This window comes from Furipterus horrens, unplaced genomic scaffold (assembly GCF_987537825.1).
Source record: "Furipterus horrens unplaced genomic scaffold, mFurHor1.1.pri manual_scaffold_10, whole genome shotgun sequence".
In the NCBI taxonomy this organism is placed as follows: domain Eukaryota; kingdom Metazoa; phylum Chordata; class Mammalia; order Chiroptera; family Furipteridae; genus Furipterus; species Furipterus horrens.
This window is the reverse complement of record NW_028327180.1, coordinates 78,957,386-78,978,241: the sequence shown is the minus strand read 5'-3', so window position 1 is coordinate 78,978,241 and position 20,856 is coordinate 78,957,386. Positions and strand designations below refer to the sequence as shown.

The following is a 20,856-nucleotide window of genomic DNA, read 5'->3' as shown; positions in this document are numbered from 1 at the left end:
CAGCATTTTAGGAGATGGGTGGTGATTTTCAGGGTCTTCCAACGCCTGACTCGAGTTACAACAGAGAGCGAGCCCTTTAAGACTATATCCACTGGGCGCGTCCCCACCGCTCCCCGGAGAGGGGGGCGGGGCGGAGCGACTTGGCTCCGCCCACCATCCCGGCCCGCCCCCGGCGTCCCCGCCCCGCCCCCCGCACTCCGCCGGCGGCGCCTTTGATGTTCGGACCCGCCAGCTCCCGTAGCCGCTGAGCCCGGAGCCCGCGCCCAGCGCCCAGCTCCCGCATCCCGCCCAGGCCGAGTCCGCCCGCCGCACTCCGGGCTCGGAGGTCCGGACTCCGGGCTCGCCGCCTCCGTGCCCCTCACTCCTGCGCCCCGAGTCCCACCGGGCAGAGCGCACCATGCCGCAGCTGGACTCGGGCGGGGGCGGCGCGGGCGGCGGCGACGACCTCGGCGCGCCCGACGAGCTGCTGGCCTTCCAAGACGAGGGCGAGGAGCAGGACGACAAGAGCCGCGACAGCGCCGCGGGCCCTGAGCGCGACCTGGCTGAGCTGAAGTCGTCGCTGGTCAATGAGTCCGAGGGCGCGGCGGGCGGCGCGGGGGTCCCGGGGGCTGGCGCCGGGGCCCGTGGCGAGGCCGAGGTCGGGGCCGAGGTGAGCGTCGACCAGTGCCCCGCTCCTTCCCGAGGGCCGCGGCCCCTCCCTTCCGCGGCTCTCGGGGTCCCCATCCCTTAGAGCCCCGGCTGTCCCTGGCCCCGAGTCCCCAGCTTTTCTTGCGCCCCTTACGGCCCCTCTGTCCCCTCAGGCGCTCGGGCGGGAACACACTTCGCAGAGACTTTTTCCCGACAAACTTCCAGAATCTCTGGAGAACGGTGAGTTTCTGCATTGCCTGGCTCTCCTCCACCCGTTAAGGCCCAGGCCTTCATGGGAGGGAGGGAGCCGAAGGGGTGCCTCCCCCCAGCTGCAGCTCCAGGAGGCGGTAAAACCCAGGGGGGTGGGGGGAGTGGGGGCGGGTTTCCCGGGCGCCTCCGGGCTCGAGTCACTTCCGGTGCCCTGACCTTTATAGGAGTAAACAGACCCCCGCCATCTCCGCCTCCCCTCCTGCCCAGGTGACTGACAAATCCCCTGTGTTGGGGAGAAAGCGTTGGCCAAGTTGCCTCGGTCTGCTAACGGGGTGGGAGTCAGGTAGGGGTCGCCTAGAGGAGGCCCGGACTTGGGGTTCTTCATCAAAACTTGGCATTGCGGGCACCCTCATTCCATTCTTTTTCAAGTCACGATCTGGAAGGGGACCCCTTGGCAAGTCTTATTTTTCTCTAGAGAGCAGACAGCCTTCAGCCAGAGCCGCCCGGGCTGTCGAGTCTGACCCCGCTGTGGTTTTTCCAGGCCTGAAGGCCCCGGAGTGCGCCAGCGGCATGTACAAAGACACCGTCTACTCCGCCTTCAATCTGCTCATGCACTACCCGCCCCCCTCGGGAGCAGGACAGCACCCCCAGCCGCAACCCCCACTGGTAAGTGGCTTGAACAGCCCAGCCCGGTGCCAGCTATCTTCTTGACCAGGTAGGTGAGGCAGGGCAAGAAGTAACTTTTGCTTACAACAGATAGATACGTGAGAACTCTGTTCTGGTCTGTTTTCCCATTCATGCCCAGTAGGATCTGAACCAGCAGAGAACCTTGCTGAAGTAAGGAGGGACAGCCCTGGGCACCCCACTTCCCACTAGCTGTTGGCTTTTGTCTTCCCAGCTTGCTCTCAGCAGGTGTAGGCCCTGTTATCCTGGCGCTAGGTGATGCTGGGGTGGAGTGTACTAGGGAGAACTTTTGAGCTGAGACCCACTCCCTGGCTCCCAAGGGTGGTGTACATAGTGTGGTCTGAGCTGTGACCTTTGTAGTTAGCCTTCTCCCTAAAGCCTGAAGCCCCAACCAGGCCTTGGTGCTTAGAGGAACCCGCAGAAACGCTGCTTGGCTTCACATCTCCTGGTTGTGGATGTTCTACTTGCTCTGTCTTTATTGGCATGAGCACACCCTTGCCAGGGAAAGACCCTGAACACCATGTGTGGAAAGTGGGTTTTTAATGAAGCTGGCTTGGTCTCAAACGCACCACAAAGGGTTTGCCGAGGTGTTCAGTAGTGTTGGTAAGGGGCCTGTTTAATGAATTTGTAAACTCAGTATGTTTAAGGAAGAACCCAGTGCTTTGAAAAGATTTAATGATCATTACAAACCATGCTTTTCTGCCCATTGGAGCAGATGACCTCACATGTGAAGAGCCTGTTCTGAGGGCTTTGGAGCAGTTAAGCTGTACTTTAAAAAAAATTCAGATTAGTGTTTCAGTTGTCCGGTAGCCCAGGCTGGGGTGAGGTTAGCACTCCTAGAGTACATGAAAGGTTTGGGGGTCTCTGGTGGATGCCCGTTGGGTGCAAATGTAGGCCCAGTGTAGGTGGGGCCCGTGAGTGGGAGGCTCCCATGGCTAGTGGCAGAGGTCACCTGAGGGAGGAGGGTGACTGCCTGGCTGTTTCTGATCTGGAATAGGAGGGTTGGTTCAGAGAGCTGTTTCATGCTGAAGGTAGTGGGAGGTGAGAAGACTGGTTGAGGCCTCTCCAGAAACTCAGGGTGGAAAACCTTGTAGACAGCTGACTCAGGACATGAGTTCCTTGCCCTTTGGACCCCCATTTTCTCACCTCTAGGAGGAGCATGTGGGATGAGTGTTCTGTCGGTCTTTGTGTTCTGGGGTGGCTCTACCTAGATGTTTGCTTCCTTTCAAGTCTAGCAGGGTGCGGGCCTGCACACTGGCCTTGCCACCCGATTTAGCAGCTCTCCTGAGAGATCTCCACCTCCCAACAGCAGATGCTTAACAAAGACACTTTTGGGGCCCCCTTCGATTTGGGCCAAGTTGACATAACCTAGCACTACCAAACCACTGGCAGGTGAGTTGCTTGCTTCTTTGGTCAGGAACTGGAGTCACTGTGGTAACAATGACTAGACCAAAGGCCTATGCCAAGCATGGGCCTATCAAGGCAGGCTCCCCTCCTGCTTCTGGTGATTGCACAGTGGTTTAAAAGCGGTGTTTCTGATTTCCTTTCATGGCCTGGGCAAGTCGTGGCTGGGTGTGTGGAGAGGGAGGGCCTCATTCTCTCTAGGGGCGTGGTGATGACCATTTGGTGTCCTTTAGTTCACTTTGGTCAAAGAGTAGGTGGATGCATGACCAGCTCCGGCACTAAGGATGAGGGGCCTGCAGTGCAGAGGGTCAGGCATAATACCACTCCCTTGGCCTGGATCATTCCTTTCTTTCAACTTAAGGGTCTTTCTCAAGGCACAGCAGATGCATCTCTCTGTGTCACACCCTCTCGTAGAAGGGCAGGTCCCCTGGTTCTCCTCCCCACTTAGCTACAGCCTTCTGTTGCCAGGCTTCTGGGAACACAGAAGGAGGGCACGCTCTGGCGCTGAATTTCGGTGCCCTGGTGCCAGCTGTTCCAGAGGGTGGGGACAAGGACAGAGGCAAGGGCCTTAGTAGGGGTGACATCGGGTGAGAAAGATATATGTGAATGTAGTGGAGTTTCTTTTAAGAAAGCTTGATTAGTAATAAGCAAATAGCAAATAAGAGTAGTTGCTTGCATTACTAGAGTTATATAGACATTTAAAATATGGTTGGGTTTTAAAAAGCAAATTTAATTGATCCTGTGTTTTAGGAGCACATTTATCATTGTGACTCAAGGTTCATGTGTCTAGAATCAAAAAGATTCTCTTAAAGTGGGAAAAACCGCCTTGGGAGGTTTTCTTCAAAGCGGAGCTTTCTTGAGCTCCCTCCACCACACAGGTGAAGGCTGCCTGGCCCCTGCCCATGGGCGTTAGACCGAGCCCCCCAGCCCTCTCTGAGAGAATCCAAGTGGTTAGCCTTGTGCTGAGAAGCTCAAGACCAGTCCCTTGAGTGCCTAGACAGTGGGGAAACCCCTGCCAGGCACCTCCACTGCCCATGCATGGGTGGATTGTCCATGTAGCTGCCACACTGCATAACCTTGAAACAGGCAGGTTCAAGCCTCACCAGGAGCAACTGCCACAGGGCAAAGAGAAATTTTTTTCCAAAAAAGTTCTGTTTTATTTTGGTATTTGGCTTCTTGTAAACTCTGTTAGGGGAAGGGGAATTAGGGCAAAGTTGACTTCATGGCTGATGTTTGTCAGGCATCTCCTGTGGGCCTGCAGACAGTTACTGGCCTAGAGCAGTAGCCACTCCTCATTTTGGTTTTGTTTTCCCTGCTCTGAGAGCTGAGGGTGGGGGTAGAGGGGCGTGAGTTGGTCCTGGACTGGACTTTGAGGGGCTTCTGGGATGATAAGTAAGGCATCATTCCTTAGGGAAACTCAGACTCTTGAATGGTGGGACTGATTGATGGTCTGGTGCAAATCTTCATCTCAAAAAGAGCAGGAGGCCACACTGCTCTCCTGGCCCCTTCCATGGGGTCCACTTGGAACCTGTGGCCTGGAAGGCTGCTGGGCCTTTTGTCATTTTTTTTTTAATCTTTAATTTTTTTTTAGTTAAATTTTTTTTTTTTTTTTCACCCAAGAATATGTTTCTATTGACTTTTTAGAGCAAGAGGAAGAGGAGAGAGAGAGAAACATTGATTGCTTGCCTCCTGTATGCACTGGGACCAGAGATGGAACCCACAACCTAGGTATGTGCCCTGGCCGGGAATCGAACCCACAACCTTTTAGTTACAGGACGATGCTCTAACCAACTGAGCCACCTGGCCAGGGCGAGCCTTTCACCGTTTACATGAAATGTCCAGAATAGGCAAATCCATAGAGACAGACAGTAAATGAGGGGTTGTCGGGGCCTGGGAGAAGAGGGAGTGACTAATGGGGTTTCTTTTTGTGGTGATGCATATGTTCTGGAGTTAGTGGAGAAGGTTGTACAACCTTTGACTATACTAAAAGCCACTGAATTGTATACATGATAATGAAGAATTTTATGATATGTGAATTATATCTCAATACAGGGGAAAAAATGAGGCTTTTGGCTCTTGTTGGGACTTGGAGCACTTTGCCTGTGTCTGAGATCCACAGCCTTGCTGGGACCCGGGCGTTCCCCGAGCAGGGGTGGGTGGGGCGGGGGGCAGCAGGCATCAGCTCCAGGGCGGAGGAGCCCAGTTGAGGCAGTGGGCTCCTGCTAGGGCTCCCGGCCATCCGGTTCACATTCCCTGACTCCAGGGTCTGGGGTTCAGGTGAGGGCTGTGCAGACAAGCCCTGGGGGAGCAGGAGGTGAGGGCGTGAACAAGACTAAGCAGAGGAAGGAAGTGCTGCTGACACATGGCCAGCCTCTTCAGCGGAGCTGTGCAGAGATGCACCCACCCAGCCCTCCGCACCCCTCAGGAGAGCTCGGGCCTTGTTAGGGAGGGTTGGTGACGGTTGGTAACCAGCTCTGGATGGAGTGAAGCCTGTTAGAAGGGAGGCTGGATCCGGGCTGAGCACTAGATGGACCAGAACCAGTGCCTGCCTCTAGGAGCGCCTGGCCGAGGACTCCCTCCTGGCATTCTGGCAGAGGCATGCTGTCACAAAGGCCCAGCGGGGGGCATCCTGGGCAGAGCTGGCTTAGGAGGAGGGTCTGCTGAGCAGCCTCCCAAAAAGGCAGTTGTCTGACTGGTGGAGAAAGGGGCCTGGTAGGCATCTGGTCTCCCCTCCAGACACCCCAGACTTTCCAATTCTCCACTTCAGTGTCCACCCTCAAGCCCAAGCATCACCATCCTGCATAAAGGGGTGGCAGCAACAGCCTCCTCCAGGGTCCCTCTGTCCCTACCCCCACCCTAACACCTACTCTAACCCCTATTCCAGGCTCCACACCGTGCCTATAGGGTCCTTTAGAAACACAATCAGATGCCATCTCTCACCTGATTAAACCCTGCAGCGGCTTCCCATTGCTCCTGGGGTGAAGTCCACACCACTCATGCAACCTGTGTGCCCAGCACCTACTGACCACCCCCCCTTGTTGGCACTGGACCCTTCTCTCCCCAAACAACAGCCCCCTCAGCGTCTTGTTTTACAACCAACAAGACTTTCCCACCTCAGGACCATTGCACTTGTCCCCTCAGCTTGGAATTCTTTCCCTGCTCTTAACATAGCCGCCACCTTCTCATTCCTCATTCAGGGCGTAATTCAAATGTCACCTCAGAGAGACCTCCTCTGACCATCAGCTGGTACCCTCCGTCATGGCCCTGGGCCGTGGCCACCTTGCCCACCCTCATGGCTCCTCAGGCCAAGGCGGCTGGCCCTGCCTTATGAGGCACTTGCCATGCTTGGATCAAAAATAGCCCAGGTGTCAGAAGTGTCCCACTTAGTGTCATTGGCACAGTGGCAGTGGTGAGCCCCCCTGCCAGCACTTGGAGTGAAGACAGGAGGCAGAAGTGCCAGGGAGGTGCCCAGGAAAGTGCCCAGGAAAGTGCTGGGCTTGGGACGGTGGCGTTTGCCCATGACTGATGCTTTCTCCCCTTCTGTCCTGGCTCCTCTAGGACCATCGGGACTCAGTGCTGGGCCCCCTGGTCAGCCCATGTGGACTCCCATCTGGAGGGCTGTGTCTCCACCGTGGCCGCAAGGGCTTGGGGATCTGAACCCTAGGGGCCAGCCCTAAGGTGGGGACACCAGTTCTCAGACCCCTTCTCACTGCCCTGCCTTCCCCAGGGGTTCTTGGATGTGCTATTCCTGGGGCCACTCAGTTTATCCTGAGAATCCTCTCCCACCACCCCAAAGGTTTATCTGACATAGGCCCCCCCTTCCCCAGCCAGATAGAACCCTTGTACACAGGATGAAAGGGGCTTACGCTGTTTGTAAGGAAAAAAGAAAGGGAGAAGATCCACATGGTCCTTAGACTCTGAGCCATCCTCAGATCTTTCCTCACCTGGCTGGCCTTGCACGCAACTACCATGTCTCACCCTAACACTTCCCTTGGTGTGGGGTGCATGCTTGCAGACCCCCAGAAAGTGCCTGTTGCTGCTTCCTGGTTTATCTCTCACGTTGAGTCTCACACGGCCTCCAGGGTGCTCACAGGCTGCCTTCTCTAGTAATTTGTCGCTCTGCACAAATTAGTCCTTAATTGCCATTTTGTTTATTTACCTGGAGCACAGTGTTCAAGGAAAATCAGGGATCAAGAGGGAGGAAGAATCAGCATTTGCTTCCTTGTCATCCCAGTTCACTTCGGGGGTCCTGCAGGGCCTGAGCATGAATGGCTAACGTGGACTCTTCCCTCTTGTCACTCATTGAGTAGGTTTGTGGTGGGCAATGGGATTTAGAAGCTATTTTGACTTGCATTCTTTCCTGTGGTATTGGCTGTGGTATTTGGAAAGTCTGCAGCCTCCCCCCAGCTGCTCCCAAGGTCAGACTTCACTCAGAGTGCCCCCTTGATGCCTTTCAGGGCGAGGAAGACCCATCCTGCAGACCCTTGCCCTGCCCCGTCTTCAGGGCCTGCAGTTTTAGGGCTGCCCTCTAGCTCAGCAAGGGGAAGGGCTGACAGAGAGCCCTGGGTTCATTGCCAGGACCCAGGCATTCTTCCTGTAGCCCTGCTGTGGTTGCCCCAAGCCAGTTTTCACAACCAGCAAATGGGGGCATCCATACCTGCTCTGCCCATCTCCCCAGCTGCCCAGAGACTCAGGTGTGAGTGGGCTTAAAGGGAGGTCTCGATGGCTACCTCTCAGAGGCTGCAGGTAGCCATGCCCTCCTGGGTCTCCTGAGATCCCCACCCCGTTTCCTTGCAAGAGAAGGTTTAGCAGAGCTGTAAGGATGGGCTCTAGGGGCACTGGCTTTGAGTCAGAACTGCTGAGGCGAGGCTGGATCAGGGCAGGCACAACCACATGGAGGAGCAAGGGGAGCTTCCTTAGGAAGCTGCGGTCTCGAAGACATACAGTCACACTCCCTCATACCTTGTGACTGGCTGCTTCCTGCCACTGTGTACAAACAAGACTCCGTTGGAGGAAACAGGTGCTTTATCAGGTCATAGGGGCCCCCCTCCCCCAACAGTACAGTGTCCGGATTCTCCAGTAACAACCCTCGTTCTGCAGGTGGGGACAATGAGACCAGGTTAGGGAAGGGACTAGCCCGAGGAGTGGAAGGGGAAGGCATGGAGTCTGGAAGATCTCCCCCCTCAAATACATCTGCCACCTCTTGGCTGAGTGACCCTGGGTAAGTTACTTAACCCCTCTTGATCTTAGTTTCCTCATCTACAATCGAGGATAATGAGGGTTTTACCTCCATGGGTTACTGTGGAATGGATTGAGAGTGTGTGTGTGTGGGGGGGGGTCCCTAGCACATAGTAGGTGCTTCATGAGTGGAAACCAGTGTGTTAATGTCCCTGAAGCTGAGATTGGACTGGAGCGGTGATGCTCTCCCTCAGCTCGGCTCCCCTGGGGCAGTACAAGGAGGACAGCTATTCTGCCCGCCGGGTCCCCGGGCCCTCAGCTGGTCGATGATATGGTGCCCACTGGATCTGGAATCCTAGCCCAGACCCTTGTTGGCATTTACTGAGCATCTCCCACTTGTATACTTGGCCTCAGCTCAGCGTTGAGAAGGCAGCTGCCTTTGCACTCCCAGAGCTCCGTCCTGGCAAAGCTGCCTGGGGGCTCAGATTCAGTTCTGAGGTTCTACCTGAGTTGGATAAAGGGCACTGACGAGGGATAGAGGCCAGTGGGGGCAGCCAGGACAGGTTCCAGCTGGCCAGGAACCTGCACAGTAGAGTGTGAGAGAGTGCTACTCTAGGTGGGGGAACAGCTTGAGCAGAGGGGCAAGGCAGAAACCAGTACGTTCTTGGTCATTGGAAGGGCGACCCAAAGCCCAGATCCGAGAGGGCCACATGGTGAAGCTGGAGAAGAAGGTCCAACCCAGATGGCCGAGCATGTGGCCTTGACACCCAGGCAGTGCTGGTTCCAGAGCTCATGATCTGAGTCGCATGTGGAGGGTGAGGTAGGCAGAGCTTGCATCTGGCACAGGATGGCCACTGGTGGGTGCACGGGTGTGAACGCAGTGTGAGCAGGGCCTGGGGAGAGGGTGGGCTTCGGGGCAACCCGAGCTGGTTGGCACATGCACAGCAAGAGTACCCCAGAAGTGAAAGTTTCCATTTTTTGTGTCATTGTGTCTGACTCAGTTTCTCTAGGATCATGAGTCCAGGATTTTGGCCCCCTGCTTACCAAGGAGAACTGAACCACAGAGGCCAGATCCTACTTACTGGTGATTTAGCCTGCGTGTTGAGAGCGCCTCTCTGCAGCATTGTCTCTAGCAGGCTCTGAGGTCCCAGGAGTCTGGGAAGGGTGGGGGTCTCTGAGAACCCAGGACATTGTTGCTCCTTCCTTTGGACCTGGGTGCCACCTCTGTTCCTTAAAAGCTGTGGCCAACATCGGCCTTTGCGTGCATGAAATCTCAGCTGCAGCGGATGGGTTTGTCCTGGTCAGAGGATTTGGCCCCTTCTGGTCCTGCTTTGGAACGTGGGTCTCTCCTTGTGGGTCCCCTAGTGGGGGAAGAGACTATCCCTTGCTGGTTAGGGGCCCTGGCCTGGGGTGGGGCTGAGACGGGTGTGAGTGTGGCCCTCTGGGGAGGCTGCCTCTGTAGCCTGTCCGACCCCTGGAGACTGCCTGCCTGGGCCCAGAGGACACTGGTGACACAGCCGGCACACCATGGCCCATGTGCACAGCCACAGCTCCCCAGACATCAGAGGAAGTAGATGCGCCGCCAAATAAGCTCCCCCTGACCCCTCACTTTCCCATCAAAACAACCAACTCCTGTCTCCAAGGACGAGAGAGCTGTCTGGGCCCCACTATCTGCTTCCAGATGACTGCAGGCGTGGACAGGAAGGCTGTGGCTCCAGGGGGCAGTGGGCTTTGGGGTTTGCATAGTTAGGGCTGCAGGGGTGGGCTCACATAGCCTGGGGTGGCAGTAGAAAGCCCCATTGCTGGTGAGCCAGCGACCTGTGATGGGGAAGGAAGGAAGCCGAGGGACCAAGGCCACCTCCTCCTGGCTGTATGACCTCGAGCAAATCTGTTAACCTCTATAGGCCTGTTCCCTCCTCTAAAATGGGGTTGGGGTCCCTGACCCTGGAGGATTTCTGAGGTTCAGAGAAGTATTGGCTGGAGGGGCCCGCTGCTTGGTCAGGCCTCAGGTGGGGCTTGCTAGGCATTGCAAGGACTGCTCCAGGGCCAGCCTCCCACCAGACAAGAAGGGATCGTGGGGAGATGGACAGGTGACGGGAGCCTAGGCTAAGGGTATTCTGACTAACTCTGACCTGGCTCTGGTGGCAGGAGGCCCAGCCTCCTGGTCTGCTGTGCCGCCATCTGAAACGCATTACCGATGCTTTGTAAACTCCACATCATTTGGCCACATGAAAGCCTGGGATCTAAAAATAGCCACTCCCAGAAGACACCCCGCATTGGGGAGGCTCAGCTGACCTCTGCACGAACACCCACCACCAGGCCACCTCCTGTGCCAGGGAGCCCCAATGGGTGGGACCACACCCACCCGTGCTCCCAGTGTGGGCAGCCACTGCCTGGGACCACTTGATCTGGGCACCGATCTCCAGCTGGTCAAAGCCTCAGGCCCCAAGGCCTCACCCAGGGCAGCATGTCTGGAGGAGCCAGGAGAAAGCAGGGGAGGGTGTGTTGGTGGCCTCGAGACCCTTCCCCAGCGCCGTACATGTCTGGAATGTCTGTGGGGAAGCTCATGGGGAAGCCATTGGAACCATCCTACAGGTGAGGATGGGGTCCTGTGGAGGCGAGCACAGAAAGGGGGCCTTAACTGTCAGATGGCAGACAGGAGGGCCCCTGGCTGAGGTGCTCTGTGAGGAGGGTGGGGGCCTGCCCAGCACCCCAGGGTGTCAGTGGAAAGCCTGCTCCAGCAGGAGGGAGGGCGGCTGTGGGTCTCTGGGCTGCTAGGCTTGACTCTTTGCCCTGCTTTCTGTGGGTTCCCTTTCCCTATGGTCCCCATGACCAACTGCAAACCACTCTTTTCCCTAAAAATAAACATGCTTATGGGATTGGGGAAAGCTTTGTAGCTATCAAAGGAAATAATAGGGTGTTTTAAGAAAATTACATTGCGTTTTAAATAACCAGCATGAAAGTCATTAAGTTTGAAGTTTCATTCAAATCAGATGGTTCTGTGGCTGGCCCAGCGGCCAGGCGGGCAGAGGGTGGGTGGGCCCTCCGGGATGCTGGGAGGCAGCCTGTGAGAGCTCTGCAGCAGCAGCAGTGAGCTCTCTCTGGTGGGTATAGCCGGGGGTCCAGGCAGCGTGGCCACTGAGTGTGTGCCAGGCTGTGGCCACCACCCCAGAGCTTGCTGGCAGGATTTGAATCAGCATGCAGCCCGGGAGCCACCCAGCTGTGGTGGGCAACCCCATGGGTGGAGCTGGGGGTGACCACAGTCCACAGGGTGTGGGGACAGATGAAGCTGAGATTGCTGAGGCCACAAGGATTGATGGCCATGTCGAGTTGGAGGTTTCAGGGATAGTGGTTTGGATCAAAAAAGGGCCAGAGAGGACCTACAGGGCGAGGGCCACATTTGTCCTCATCACTGATGGAACCTCAGTGCCCTGCACAAGGCAGGACACACAGTAGGTGCTCAGTAAACAGTTGTTGAAAGAATAACAGCAGCAATACAGTAATGCCAGGCCTGTGCCAGGAGCTTTTAATCCCCACATCAGGACCTTTACAAGAAGCCAAGAAAGTAAATACTACCATTGCTCTCATTTTGCAGACAGGGAAACTGAGGCTCAGAGAAGTTGAGAACGTGCTCGTACCCAGCAGTCAGGACTCGGGCTCACATCTGTGTTATCTCAGAGCCTGTGCTCCACACTGCCCTGCCCTTTTGCTCTTGACTATATGGAGATGGGGGCATTGCAGGCTGAGAAGCCGAGCGTTTCCCCTGCTCCTGTTGGGTTCGTGAGCTGGGTCCGGCTGGATTCCTCTGGCCCCAAGGAAGGATTTGGCCTTCACTGCCCCTGCTGCGTGTGACCTCCTCACTCCGGGCCTGGGTCCGGGCTGGAGCCTTCCCTTGCTGGATGCCTGGCAAGGTCAGGGCTCCTGGGGCCAAAAGGGCTGTGTGTCTTAGTTGGAGGCAGGAGCCCAGGGATTCCAAACTAAATGTCCCCTGGAAAAGTGTTTATAGATGACACTGAAGATTGAATCAGGTCTGTTGCATGATGCAAGGACAGGTCATGGTCCTGGCTTAGCTTGGAGCTCACTGCTGGACATCTCTGGGCCCAGGTGCCCTCCTCTGTGTGGTCCAGGGTGGGGCTAGAGGGTTTCCTAGACTGAGACACAGAGAATTGTTGGGCTGAGGAAGCTGAGGGTGTCCCTGAGTGCACCCCCACCCCCAGAGGGAAAGCTGTTTGGGAACCAGGGCCAACTACCAGCCCTGCTGCGGCATTTAGAGAGCAGTTTCTTTTTTATTGCTGCCGCCTCTGCCTCCCGCCCCCTGCTCTGGTCACTGAAGGCCAGTCAGGAGCTCAGCAGTCTGGCTCAATAGCAATCAGGCCACAGTCCAAAGGAAATTGAAGGCCAGCAGCCCTGGCCTGGCACTAAGGATGGCTTTCCTGAAAAGCCTCGCTCCAGGGACACACTTGCCTTTGTCATTATGATCACAATCCTGACATCAGTCCAACGGGGTATGGACATGCTACCTGAGACCTGGAGGGACTTGTACCTTGTAAGTGCTGGAAGAGGGATTTGTACCCAGGAATCTGCCTCTGTATTCACTGCCCTTAACCACCATGCTTCCTTGCCTCTTACACAATGTATCTCTCCATTCATTTTGAAAAAATGGGTTTTATAGGTACAGCTGGGTCCCCCTGGTACCCTGTTTCATTCCTCCCCACTCCTCACTCCCAGGAATTTGGCATTTCACCCTGTCCCCTGTATTTTTATACTGTAAACCTAGGTGTATATCTGCAAGCTGTTGGGTGTGGTTTCGGGACCCCTAACTCAGCCTCGTTAGGGAGCTCCACTGCGAGAGGGCCCCATGGCAGCCTTGCCCCCTTCCCCACTTACACTGGGCATGAGGGGCCTGGGAGGAAGCACTCTAGGGCCTGAAGCCTCTGGCAGATCCTCCCACACCTTGCTTTCTTTCCCTTTGGATAAACTAAACTCAATCCAGGCAGAGCCGCATGGGTCTTAACTGGCAATAGCTGCAAGTGTCAGACCTGAGTGAGCATCCTGATTGTGGCCCCAGGGCAGAGTTGTCCTCCTGGGGCTGGTACAGGCCTGGCAGCTCTGACACCCCCGTCTTGTCTTTGCTCCTCAGAAGCTGGCTGGAGTGAATCCGGGGCTGGGGATGAGATCTCCAAGTCTCTTTCCCCACCCTTGAGCCATTGCAGACCGTCAGCTCTCACTCCTAGGCAGCAGTTCCCTCTGGACGAGTCCTGCAGAAAGCCACCCCAGGTGCTGGTGGCTATCCCACTCCTCGCGTGTAGAGGGGACAGCACAGGCTACACCCTGTGGGAGGGAACCTCTCGTTTCCTTTAGTCATTTATGACAGAACCAAAAACATCTCAAGGACATGGTGAAGGCCCCCTTCACATAGGTGGGGGTCAGAGCCATGCTGCCAGACTTTGTTCCAAGAAAGGGCCTTGGCAAGGTGTTGCTGGCAAGATTGGTGGTCCCAGCCCCCTTGTGGGCTGGAGACTCATCGTGGGGGCAGGGGGACTCTGGGAGCCACTGGCTCCTTGGTCCCCATGGTGGCACACCACCAGCCAGCCTGGGAGGTCTGTTGCCGGGTGATAAAGATCTTTGGCCAGGAACCCCAAAGGGCTGGGTTCAAATCTGCATCTGTCACTGCTCGCTGGGACCTTGGGCAAGCCGTTTATCTCTCCAGACTTCTCCATGCTCATCTGCAAAGTGGTGGGGAAGACTGGTGGGATTCTGGTGGGGGGGCGGAACTCTGCAGGGTGCTCGGCACAAGGTGGGCTCTCAGTAGTGGGGGCCGCCATCTCTAAGTCTGCACCCCTGCTGGTTTCCTCCTGCCTTTTCCACAAAGCCTTATGGCTTTGCTCCAGGGGAACAAAACCTCTGAACTCCTCAAATGCCTCCTTCCCCGAGCCTCGCTTGCCCTACTGCCAAAGCCAGGCCAAGCTCTGAGGTCGTGGCCTGCCTCAGCCCGCGAGGGGCTCTGGCACAGCTGGGCACTGGGTGAGCGACTGCCTGGGGGTGAGGGGGCGGTTGCCTAGCCATGGGGCTGCTGCAGTCCCCAGACTGTGTGTCGGTAGCATCAACCAGCAGCTCTGCTGCAGCAGCTCCCGGAAGCTTGTATTTTCCTCTAAAAACATCCTGTCCTGAGGGGCGTTCACCTCAAAGAGGAGGAAGGAAAACAAACGAATGCATAGAAACCACGGGAGGCCGTGGGGCAGGCCACTCAGTGCAGTGAGGTTCAGCTTGCTCAGGGGTGCCTCGGGCTGGGCTGGGTCTAGAGCAGAGCAGGCCTGTGGTTTGCCAGGGCTGCATGCAGGGACTCCGGTCCTCATCTCTGGTGTGGCAGGGCCCGTTATCTGATGTCGAGGCCAGGCAGCTGGTCGACTGGCCACACGCACCTGGCAGGGCTCTGCAGCCATGGCAACAGTCCTATGCTGGAAGGCAGGACCAAAGCCTCCTGGTCCACCAGGGTGTGGCCCTGCCAACCCCCAGCCCTCCAGCTCAGCCACGGCTTCGAGTTCTGGGTGGGCGTCTGGCACAAGGTGTCCAGCACGCTGTGGGCGGGGAGCTTTTGGGTCCATCCTCTGGAGAGCGCCGTGTCCTGGGCAGCAGGGCTCAGCGTGGTGGTTGGGAATAAAAGGGCATGAGCCCAGCTCTGGGTATGTCTGCAGGGGTAGGGTCTGCAGGAGCCCACAAATTGAGGCCCACTTGATATGCAAGCGAGTCTCCTCTGGAAGATTTGGGGGGGTCTGCTTCCTTCTGAGAAGTTCACTCTTACTGTCCCAGGCCTGCGGGAGCCTCCCACTCAGCAGCTGGCCAGCCTCCTTAGCACCTAAGCACCAGTGGTGCTGAATGATGGGCCCCAGCTCCAGACACTGAGGTCCGAGGGAGCTGTGGGGCTGGGGGGTCCTGGGGCTGGAGAGGATCCTGGAGGAACTGACTGAGGCCAAAGTAGATGCTCAGGGCCAGGGTGTGGATGGAGCCTGGCTCCTGGCAATGTGGGGAAGAGAAGTGAGAACGGGAGGGGGCCTTCTGAGCAGGATCGCCATGTGGGGTGACAGGGGTTCTGGGCCAAGGAACTGAAACCCAGCCAGCACTGTGCTCCCCTCCAAGCCACGTGTCCTGGCATGGGCCAGGGTGCCTGTCCAGAGGAAGGGGTACTTCTAACAAGCACAGAGGTACCATTTGAACTAGTGGCAGCCTGGCTTTGTCTGGTCATTCTGACTCCAGGAGGTACTGCAGGCAGGCAGGAGACAGGTTAGGAGGCGGCACAGTGTCTTAGGTGCTGGGCAGGATGTCCCTGGCTCTGAGCAGTGGCCTGAGCAACTTGCTGCTGTGACCTTGTGCACAGCCCCAGCCAGGGTGCCCTGTCCAGTGCTGCCACATTCTCACTGAACACTGGCTCAGACTGGGCAGGCCCAACCCACCCACATTGCCAGAGACCCAGCTTTCATGTATGTAACAAACACTGCAGGGCACAATCTCAGACCTCGGGGAAGGCATGAAGACATGGGAACACACATCCACGCCGGGCTGGGGCTACGGCTGGCGGGCCTTCGCAGGGGACTTCTGCTCCTACGGGGAGGGTAGCAAAGGCTTCTAGGAAGAAGTCTCGTTTATGATGTGGCCTGAAAGGTGGAAGGGAACTGGCTGAGCCAAGTGGGGGAGTTCTCCAGCAGAGGGGACAGCATGGCCCTTGGCCAACAGCCCTCAGTGGCTGGTGCACAGTGAGAGGAGGGGTGGGGTGGGAGTGACTGTCTGGCTTCCCTGAGAGCCCACAAAGGGTCCCCTTGCACTGATCTGATGGGGAGCTACTGGCTGTAGGCAACTTGCTCAACCACATGTGACATTTCTAATACTGTTTCACTGCTGTGCCTTGGTGGAGAGAACAGTAATTATCAATAGCCCATCTCTGTCTGGTCAGGCCCTGCCCCAGAAGGAACAGAGGCTCAAGGTGTGGATCTGCTTCTCCTTCTGGGGGCTCGCCCCCTAGCTGCAGAACAGGCACTGGGAACCCCCAGGAGCCCACAGCTGAGAGACTGAAGTCAGCCACAGGCAGACGAGCGGGTGAGGCATGCAGCGGCTCTCTGGCACCGGGGATGCTGGAGGCCTTCGTTCAACAGGCCTTAGTGACTGTGCTCAGAACCTGGACGGGCAGAGATGACCAGCAAGTTGATTCTGCTCTCCAGGACCTCCAGGCTGACCCCTGCACCAGGTGGGCATCCCTGCCTGCTAGGCTAATGGAACCCAGCCCAGGTCACGGTCCTTAGACGGAGGTCAGCATGAGGAGGCAGCCTGGCAAAGAGCAGGAGGCAATGTGAAAAGCTGGGAGAGGAGGGAGGAAGGGGTTGGGAAGGCACTGAGAGAGGAGAGCTGGGCCCCTGGCAGGAGAACAGGCCTGAGTGGCTGGACATGGCTAGGGTGTGGCTGTGTGTAGTGAGCAGGACAGAGGTGGGCTGGGGCCCTGGGGCCATGCCCTGAAATCGCCAGGAGGCAGGCAGGCAGGTGCGGTGTGGCCAGAACACCAGTAACGGGGGTCCCAGAACCTGCTGGAACATTTTTACTGTCAGGGAAGTGCTGGCTCTGGTAGCTCGGACCAGCCAGCCTGGAGAAGGGAGAAAAGTGGCTTTAGGACTGGGACTCCCTCCCCTGCTCCCCCTTGTCTTGTCATAACTACAGAGCCTTTGTAGTACAGTGGGTGGAAGCCCAGCTCTGCCACTGACTGGCTGTGTCTCCTTTAGCAAGGTATAGATCCTCTCTGTGTCTGACTTTCCTCATCTATCAAATGGGAATAATAATTGCACCTATATCATAGATTTGCTTTAGGAGTATGAGTTAGACTCTGTAAGGTGCCCAGAGCTATGCCTAGCAACAGTGGTAAACACTGAGCTCTCATTAACAGTTGCTGTTCCCCCTGCCTGGCACATAGTAGGAGCACAGTAAATACATACTGATTGAATGTGTCTGCTGATAACGACCAAATGAGAGTCCTTGTGTGTGTATTGGGGGGAGGTGGGGCAGGGGATGGTGGCTGGGTGGGTGCTTCTCTGGGCACAGTCCCCTGCCACAGGGAGGCCTTCTTGGGAGGGCCTGGTCAGGCCCCACATGCTCCCCCAACCCCAGTCTTGAGACCAGAGGAAGCAGCAACTTTCTTCTCTGGGAAAGTGTTATGGGGCTCAGGCGTTTGGGGGTTTTCAGAGTCAACTGTCAGAGGCGAGGGAGTTTCTCCGCTGGCGGTGGCAAGGGCTCTGGGCGCTGTGAGCAGGCCGCTGCGGTCTGCCGGGAAAATGCCGACTGTTTATTTTTCACCTGAGCCTGCAGGAAGTTGGGGGGTGTCTAAGGAGGGGAAGGGGGGCAGCCCAGCCAGGCCCAAGCTCAACTTCAGAGCAGACCTACCTCCGGAGTCCCTCACTTCCACCTCCTCCTGCCCAACCCCGCCCTCAGGCCCCTGCCTGGCTGCAGCCTGTTCAAGCAGAGGAGGCATGCCAGGGCACCACGGCAGGAGTTTCCAGCCGTGGCTAACGGAGATATCCTGAAGGCATGAGGACCACCTCTGGGACAGCAGACTCTTGAGTTCGGCCTGGGGAAGAGCAGTAAAAGCAGTGCAGCAGCAGGACGAGTCTGAGTCCTGGACCCACCGTGGATCGAAGGGGGTGGGAGAGAGGTTCTGGGGGGTGCTGCAGGCAAAGGCAAAGATCAGGGGTCCATGGACTGTTGTTGAGTCTTCCATCCATTTATACATCCCACCGTGCTGTAAGCACTTAACAAGTGTCCCGCTGTGCTCAACTCCCTGCCCTCAGAGGTAAAAAAGGTGAGGTTCTGCCCTGGCTGGTGTGGCTCAGTGGGTTGAGAGCCAGCCTGCAAATGCAGGCGTCGCCAGTTCGATCCGCAGTCCAGGGACATGCCTGGGTTGTGGGCCAGGTCCCCAGTTGGGGGTGTGTGAGAGGCAACTGGTCGATGTTTCTCTCCCTCTTTCTCCCTCCCTTCCCATCTCTAAAAAGAAAGGTGAGGTTGTGCTATGGTGATGCTCAGGGACTAGGGGGGATAAATCCACCTAGCTCCTTCCCTTGGAGGCGGGGCACTCACCACCAGGGGTTAGGAGCGGGGAGCTCCCATCACTGGGCTCCTCATGCACACACCAAGCCTCAGACAACCCACCCTGTCGTCCGGTCCAGGCAACCTGGCCTTGGGACAGCCTTGTGCTGAGGCCGTGGAGCGGGACGTTCCACTGCCGGAGGGGGTGTGTGCACTGGGCCTGTGCCAGACAGATCCCCTGGCTACCACCACCTGGCATGGAGAGGGGCTGGAGAGGGAGGCCGAAGGGCAGCCGTATGCATGTGGGAAAGCCTGGCCAGGCCCTCAGTGCCCTGCCCTGCACCCCTGGCCACCTCAGGGCCTCCAGCTGCCAGCAGGCTCTCTGCTCCACCCCTGCCCACCTGGCACCTCTCCTGTGCTTTGACTGCAGACTCCTGTTTAATGAGGCTTTTCCCCAGTTCCCAGGGAAGGCTGGTAGGCAGGGTGAACCCTCTGTCCACCAGGCAACGCCTTCCACCCCACCCTGCTGGCCGTCACACACATACGTACTTGGCCAAGCTGAATTCTGCGGTTTCCTAGGCCTGGCGTGAGCTGGTGGCTTCACCAGCCTGGCCCAGGGCAAGCCCTCCCTCAGGGCCTCCTGGCCAAAGCTAGCCCTCCTCAGGGAGGGTGGTTTGCTGAGAAACCTGCTGTGGGGCCAACATCTGTCCCTGCCCGACCTTGCTCCGAGTAGAGTGGGACTCTGGGACTGTCTTCCTGCAGCTGGCACCTTGGGCCCCAGGCTCTGCTGCTAAGACTTCCCAGGGACAGAGGTACCCACCCAGCATCCAGATTTACAGCTCTGAGGGCCAAAGCACCAGAGCCAGGGTTGGATGCCACAGTCTTCTCTGAAGCAAGAGCTCAGACTCAGAAGTCCCCTGTGGTCTGGATGGGCCTGTGGAGGGTGTTCATTCCACTGGGTGGGCCAGGGCTCCAGGCATTTGGCCCTCAGGCAGTGAAGGGTCCCAGGTTCCTGAGGAAGTGGACCCTGAGGCTCAGTCATCCTGGCTGCCATGAAGCCTGCCCAGGGCTGGTGCTGTCTGGCTACCGCTGTCCTAGGAACCAATCAATAAAAAGTCCCCAGAGGTTTCTGGGAAGCTTCCTACCTTCATGGCCCTCAGCTCCTGCTCCCAAAAATTCTGGGAGATAAAGCAGGACTTTTGAATCTGTGACCAGTGAGATAGGCAGGGTGATATGCTCATCCTCATTTTACAAGGGGCAGACTGGCCCAGGATCCCATAGTGAAGAGGTCAATGAAAAGGTCAGCAAGCCTAGATGGCACAAACTACCACTGGAGAAACTGCAGAAGAAGGCTGCAGGCTGCAGCACCCATGGGAAGTCCTGGGTGTAGTGAGTGGGAGAGGACGAGGGAGTGGAAGCTGAGCCTCAGTCGCAGTTTCCAGGGCCCTGGCCGACACCGAGGTGCCCTGAGGATATGCAAAGCTGGGCCTTGGCCCTGAGCAGCAGCTCTCTGTGCCCGGGTCGCATGGGGAGCCCCCTTTGCAGCCTGAGTCACCTCATGACAGACCCGTGTGACTAGTGTGAAAAGTAGGAGTCCTGTGGTGCTGAGGAAACAGGAAGTGTGGGGCTGGGCAGGTTCGCCCTGTCTGGCCCCTCCCCCCGAGTCAGAGGGCCAAGGAGGGGGTCTTCCCTGTGTCAACAAATTTTGTTAAGCTGGAGGTGGGACAGGGGGTCAGATTCAGGACCCCTAGTTTGGGGGCTGGAGGAGGAAAGAAAGCCCCAGAGGCTGAGATTCTGGGAGGTGGGACTGCTTGAGCCAAGCCTGGGGGTGGGGGGCAGGAGGGCTGGACCACTGGACACAGCTTGGTTTGAGTGGTGCCCCCTCCTGTGAGGCCTGTGGTTTTGACCACCCCCATTTTCTTTTGACAGTTGGGCTGCCCACACCCACGGCTCTTGGGGCTGTGCCTGTATGTAGCCCAAGCCCTGTGCTTTCCTCCCTCAGGTCTCTCCCTACATTCACCCCTCCTCCTCCTTTTTCAGCACAACAAGACCAGTCAGCCTGCCCATGGTGTTCCCCAACTCTCTCCTCTCTATGAACATTTCAGCAGCCCACACCCCACACCTGCACCGGCTGACATCAACCAGAAGCAAGGTACAGACCTGGGATGGGGAGGGGCCCAGTGAGACAGGTGGCTGGGTCCTTGTTACTCCTGGAGAACCTGGGGCTGTGCAAAATCAGGATCCCACCCCCACCCCCCACCCCCGCCAAATTCCAGAAAGATGGATCCGGGGACCTGGGGGTACCAGAGGGCTGGGGGACGTGGTGCCAGGAGAAAATCAGAAGACTTCGGGTTGAGGTACGAACCTCCTAATGCCAGTGTGAGAGCAGGCATCGGTGTGAAGCTGATAACTATAAAACTTGCAGCCTTTCCCTCCCCCAGTGAGAAAATGGAAAGTGGTGGTTGTGATGGCTGATTCACCTCAGCCCCAGGCAAAGTCATTCTGAAATCAGCCACTGTCGACTGTGGGAAACCTGCTGACTCAAAGGGGGGTGAGGGGTGGTTTGGAACCCTGGCTCCACAGGCCAGGTTCCCCCAGACTAGGGGGGCCCCAGCAGAGAGGCCCCAGTTGCAGACTAGTGGTGGTGAGGCTAAGTGTCCCATTCTGAAATGACTCCAACTCTGCCTCTGACCA

General features: G+C 57.2%; 1 protein-coding gene across 3 annotated transcripts in view; it reads left to right on the top strand.

The window, feature by feature from the left end:
* Positions 1 to 269: 269 nt before the first annotated feature.
* Positions 270 to 20,856, top strand: part of TCF7 (transcription factor 7) — a 29,039-nt gene continuing 8,452 nt past the window's right edge. For all 3 annotated transcript variants that reach the window (XM_090288328.1, XM_090288326.1, XM_090288327.1), the window contains exons 1-4: positions 270 to 649; positions 801 to 867; positions 1,379 to 1,503; positions 20,203 to 20,314. In XM_090288328.1, coding sequence (XP_090144454.1) covers positions 398 to 649; positions 801 to 867; positions 1,379 to 1,503; positions 20,203 to 20,314 — 556 coding nt within the window. In that variant the 5' untranslated portion in view covers positions 270 to 397. The remainder of the gene's footprint in view (positions 650 to 800; positions 868 to 1,378; positions 1,504 to 20,202; positions 20,315 to 20,856) is intronic.